The 5,722-nt window shown below is 56.0% G+C and overlaps 1 protein-coding gene across 1 annotated transcript in view; it reads right to left on the bottom strand.

The window, feature by feature from the left end:
- The window catches only part of KIFC3 (kinesin family member C3), an 8,289-nt gene extending 4,546 nt beyond the window's left edge, over window positions 1-3,743 (bottom strand). Inside the window, 9 exon segments of the mRNA XM_010017219.1 lie at window positions 1-17; window positions 100-230; window positions 302-449; window positions 561-734; window positions 1,404-1,643; window positions 1,728-1,780; window positions 1,783-1,855; window positions 2,473-2,523; window positions 3,654-3,743. The exon segment at window positions 1-17 is cut by the window's left edge and continues 95 nt beyond it. Of these exon segments, the coding sequence (XP_010015521.1) occupies window positions 1-17; window positions 100-230; window positions 302-449; window positions 561-734; window positions 1,404-1,643; window positions 1,728-1,780; window positions 1,783-1,855; window positions 2,473-2,523; window positions 3,654-3,743 (977 nt within the window).
- Between the last annotated feature and the right edge of the window lie 1,979 nt (window positions 3,744-5,722).

Consider the following 5,722-nt stretch of genomic DNA (forward strand, 5'->3'; position numbering starts at 1 on the left):
TCAATGGCCTGGCCGATCTGGGGGTGATGGAGACCAGCAGCTCAGTGACCCCTCCCCCTGGCATGGAGTGGTAGCTCTGGGGATGGGGAGGGGTCTCACCTCGGCCCTGGCGGTCCGCAAGGTCTCTTGGAGAAGCAGGGGGAAGTCTCGGACTTGCCGCTTCAGGCTGTTGTAGTCATGGGTGAGGGTGCGCAGTGCTGGTTGCAGCGTCAGCAGGTTGGTCCGAACACCTGCAGGCAGGAGGCAGGGTGAGGGACATGTGGCACGACACCCCAGCCGCAGGACCCTACACCCTCCTCACCTGCCAGGTTCTCGTGCACTGCCTTCATCTCCACTTGGGCGCGGGAAAACGCCTCCTCAATGGCATGGTTCTTCTCCTCCTCCATTGCCTGCATCTCCTCCAGCATCTGCCCATGGGCTCGCTCCAGCTCGGCCTCGTACATCATGATCTGGGTGAGAGAGGAGCAAGCAAAGGGACATGAGCCATGAGCACCCACTACTGCACCACAGCACACGGAGCCGGGCTGGGTGGTTTCTGTTCCCTCTCTTTGCACTCAGACCTGAGCTTGGAGCTGAGCCTCTGTCTTCTTGGAATTCTGCAGCTGCTGCTCCATCTCCTTCAGCACCTGCCTCTGCATCCCTACCTGCTCCTGCAGGTACTGATTTCGGGACTGGCTCTCACACAGGGCTTGTTTCGCCTTGGCTGATTCCACCTCCACCGTCTTGATGATGTACTGTGGGAGAAAAGCACCTGGAGATGGAGTGTACTGGGAACGCAGCACCCAAGGATGGAGCTCTGGCTCATTGGTGGAACCACAGTGCTGCACTCTTGTGCGCAGGGCAGAGGGATGGGTGGCACTTGCAGAGCACCCACTAGGCCCCAACAGGCACCCAGCTGAACTCCCCTTTCCTGGCCAGGAGACATGGATCAGAGGGACATGGATCAGATGCTGAGCAGGCTGGAGCAGCTCTGCTCTGGAGACAGGCTGAGAAAGCTGGGCTTGTTCAGCCTGGAGAAGAGAAGGCTCCTTAAGGGGAGACCTTACAGCAGCTCCACTGCCTGAAGGGGCTACAAGAAACCTGGAGAGGGGCTTTGAACAAGGGCCTGTAGGGACAGGACAAGGGGGAATGGCTTTAACCTGACAGAGCGGAGACTGAGATGAGATCTTAGGAAGAAGTTCTTCCCCGTGAGGGTGCTGAAGTGCTGGCACAGGTTGCCCAGAGAAGCTGTGGCTGCCCCATCCCTGGCAGTGTTCAAGGCCAGCTTGGACACAGGGGCTTGGAGCAACCTGCTCTAGTGGAAGGTGTCCCTACCGGTGGTAGGGGGTTGGAACTGGATGATCTTAAGGTCCCTTCCAACCCAAACCAGTCTGTGATTCTATGGAGAGCCTCTTGGTGCTCACCTTTATCTGCTGGGGCTGGGACTTGAGGCTGGCGATGGTCTCCTGGCTGTCCCGCAGCCGCCGGCTGAGCCTCTCCTCTTCCTCGGCTTTCTCGGCCAGGGAGTCCTTGAGCCGCAGCTCCACCTCAGCCAAGCGGTTCGTCTTCTGCTGTACCTCCAGGTCCAGCTCCCCCAGCTTGGCCCGCATCTCCTCCGCCTCCCGCTGCAGCTGGGACAGCTGCTTCTGCAGCCCAGCGTTCTCCTGGCCCCAAACAGCACAGCCGAGGCTGCATCACCCATGGGTGCCCATCACCCTGCCACCATGCCACCACCACTGTCCACTTACCTGGACGTAGGTGCAGTCCTGGCATGGTGCCTGCTGGTGGCGCTGCAGCCCCACACCTTCATCTCCTGACGCAGGCGCTCATTCTCGGCCACCAGCAGGTCCCGGTGCTTCTCCACATCTGTGCTGCCCTGCGATGGGATGGGTGCAATGGAGTGGGAGCTCAATGCACCCTGGGGAGCCCCAGCCTGCAGCATCAGGGGACACCCGAGCCTACCATGCTCAGAGAACCTCAGCCTGCTGCACCCAGGACAGACCTCAGCCTATGTGGGAAACCCCAGGCTGCTGCACCCAGGGAAGCCCTCACCCACCACACTGGGGATCCTCCAAGCCTCCTACATGGATAAGCCTCCACCTTGCTGCCCCCAGGGAGCCCCCAGCCTCCTCCATGAGGGGAGCCCCATCCTCCCATGTCAGAACCCCCCCACCATGCCTGGGGAGCCTCCACTTTGCTGTCCCCAGGGGACTCCAGCCCCTAGAGGGTTTGTCACTTCCCACTGTAAGGTGGCAGTGCCAGGGAGGGGGTAGCTTTGCCTGCCCCAGGGCTACCAGTTGTGACATTACATCAGACAGAAAATTCCACAAACTTCCACCCGTCAGTGTCTCTCTCTCAGCTTGCGGATCCAAACTGCGACCCTGGGGAGGTTTCAATCCTTCTAGGCCCTACCCATGCGGTCCTTCCTCCTCCCCACAGCTCCCGCATCCCTCGGGGCGGGGGTGGCTTAGCCCCAGCGCAGTGGCAGCTCACCAGCTCAAAAAAAAGTGCCTGCTCCAGGGGCTTTGCCTTCAGAGCTTCGACCTGTCAACACAGGCAGGGTTAACCAGGAGGCATCTCAGCAGCTTTCAGAGGAGATCCTGTGGTGCCACACTGGCTACCACCATCCAGTTTGGCTTGCATCTTTGTTATGCCTTAATTTTGCACCTTACTCTGAGCGCTGATTCACATGAGCTGATTAAAACGAACCTTAATGAAAGGCTTGCTTCAACTTTGTTTGACCATGTATGTAATTTGTCCATGTTCAGCATTAGCAGAAACCATTATTAGAGAAAAAAAAAAAAAAGCAGAAGCAGCATCTTCGGGGAAGGAAGAAAACAAACTAATTGTGCTTCGAGAGCCTGGAGTACCCGTCCTGCCCTTGCAATGTAGCTCTATTTTGCCTTCTCTGTTTTTCTTTCTAGGAAAGTTTTCTTTGGAGAAAGAGAGAGCAGGAGCCCTTCCAGAAGTCCCCATGTCCGAATCTGACAGGAGGATGCTCCCCAGACAAACCCCTCACCCAGACACAGCAGGCTGCTACTCCATCCCAATAACCAGCAACTGGACCTCCATGGACCATCATTTAGGAACTGCTGATTAACAGGATAATAAATTAGAAAAAATTTCTTCACCAGGAGGGTGGTGAGGCATTGGAACAGGCTGCCCAGGGCAGTGGTGGAGTCACCGTCCCTGGAAGTGTTCACAAACCGTGTAGATGAGGCCCTCAGTGACATGGTTCAGTGGTGGCCTTGGCAGTGCTGGGGGATGGTTGGGCTTGATGATCTTAAAGGTCTTTTCTGACCCGGTTGCTTCTATGATTCTGTGATTCTAATAGCAGCGCAGATGTGCTGACAAGGAGCTGCAGTTAATGACAATCAGTTATTAGAGCACATCCTCGCAGGGCCAGGGGCAGCTCCTGCACACTCGGCACGGCTCAGGGTCCTGCGAGAGAGCTCTGTGTGCTCAGGGTGACAAGCTGGGGAAGGTGACTTCTCCCTGCGGCATCAAGAGCCCCTGATCATATGCCGAGCACAGCAGCCTTGGACCTGAGTGGGAAAATCCCATTTCTGTGCTCAGGAAGGCAGATTATTAAGGTATTTTTTAGACATGCACGCTGGAGCTTGCCCTCCGCTCCCTGTGCCAGCAACACCCCAGAATATACCTCCATCTCCTACCTGCTCAGGCATCTCCAGCTGCATCCTGCTCTCTGGAGGCAACAGGGATTCCTTGGCAGCCGGATCTGGCTCAAGCCGTGGTCCAGCCATGCCTGAGCTTTGGAAGTTTGGGTCGGCGCTTTGCTCTGTGCTTGCTGCCAAACTGGCCAGCGCAGGGACAGATCCTGCCAGCACTCACGCTTGTGTCATGCAGAGTATGCCAACCAAATGCAGGACAATTACCTCCGCCTTTTTGACACCCGTGGAACAAGCAGAACCTGACTGTAACAGCTTCCACAACAGCCACATGCAAATGCCTTTATAAGCAGCTGGAATTTGTATCTTCCTGGGATGACCCAGGTCCTCGCACTGAGGATGCAGCCACAGTGGTGTGGGACAGATCTGGGGAGGGTTCTGGTGATGGCATCCAAAAGGCTCTCCCCTTTGACAGAGAACTCCGTGCCTTCACGTTCACTTTCAACTGACTCTCAAAAGTCACTAAAATTAATCTGCTGGGTCAGTCTAATGAGCTTGTCCTGCTCTGGGAGGATGGACGATGACCACAGGGCTGTGACCCTGATTCCCAAAGTCCTCCCAGCCACATCATATCTAAGGCGCTGCATGCTCACCAGCATTACCCTGGTGTTACCACAACGTCAAACAAGGGGCTGCAAGCATCCCGAGGGAAGCACAGCCAAAGGTGGTGAGACGGCATGAGTGCTCAGGAGCACCAAGCTCATCCCTACGCACAATGCTCTGCGATGGAGGTCCTATGCTCCTTCCATGCATGACTCTCACTAACTGCAAACCACAGTGCTCCAACCAAGCCACAGCCTGAAGCTGGGGACCCCGACAGACCCTCTTGTGTTGCCCTGTCCCCACCATACCTGGCCTTGCAGCTGGAGAGAGAGGGAAAGCTCATCGTTCTCCCGGGCAGCGAGCTTCTCCTGCAGCCCCAGCAGCTGCTCCTGCAGCCGCAGCTTCTCCTCTTGCAGATGCGCCATGGAGGCCATCACCTTCTGGATCACTGGGAAGGGCCGGGTCACCGGCAGACTGGCATGTTTCCCACTGCAGATCCTCCCTCCTGCAGTGGGAGCAAAGACGGAGCCACTCAGGACCCAGCTGCCTCGCTGGGGAATGGGATGCTGGCTATGGGGAGAATCCCAGGGGCTGCAGTGGAGGTGGGACTGCAGGAAGCGTGACTTGCAGAAGTCCCATGGAGTGCAGCAATGTGCCAAGAGGTACATCCTGAATGCCACGGTGCTGAATGTGGCCAGCAGGACCAACAGTGTGAGTCCCTGGGAGAGGGTGGAATCGAAAGGGATGTGCTGATGCCAGCAGAACATCCCAGGCCATAATACTGAATGCCTGCCCAGGCCACCACGCTGTGACCCAGCCCCATCACATGCCAAAATTCTGCCGCCTCACTCAGGTAACAACCGCCTTCACCACGGCTCTGATTCATGCCGGCATCTTTTTTACTGAATGAGCAGGTGCCGGTGGAAAATCAGGATGTGATCATGTTATTAAAGACTGCATCATTACACACAAACATAATGGAAGCCAAATTAAAAAATGAGATGGGTACCCTGGACGGCCATGTTGCCTAATCCTTGTGCATTCGGCTTGCCAACCTCCTACTATTACTTTAAACATGGTTTTCTGTGCGTTAATGGGGCCACAGGTGCTGACAGAAGCCAACCTGGCTGTATATCAGAGCCTGCCAAATGAATCCCTAAATGACTTGGTAGTTTCCAAGAAGAAATGAGCTGGCCTGACTCATTCCCAACGTGGGGATGAGGCACTGCAGCGGGCAAAGTGGTGGCCAGGATCCCAGCTGCCCGGTGCCATTCACTGCCTGCCACGGATTTCAGCTGCTGCCACCAGAAACCTTGAAGTTTTCAAGGCAGCAGATGATGGGAATTGTTTTGCTGCCTGCAGGAAGATGCTGGCTGCTTCTTGGGAAACATCCTAAATACAAGAAGCAAGACTTTCCTTGTGAATCAGACTTGCTTGCTGTCTTTCAAAGGAGTTGAAGAGCCAGCAGAGCAGATAGAAAATGAAATGCTGGCACCAAACCATAGCTCTGC

The sequence above is a fragment of the Nestor notabilis genome, unplaced genomic scaffold (genome assembly GCF_000696875.1).
Source record: "Nestor notabilis isolate BGI_N333 unplaced genomic scaffold, ASM69687v1 scaffold8226, whole genome shotgun sequence".
NCBI classification, from domain to species: Eukaryota; Metazoa; Chordata; class Aves; order Psittaciformes; family Psittacidae; genus Nestor; species Nestor notabilis.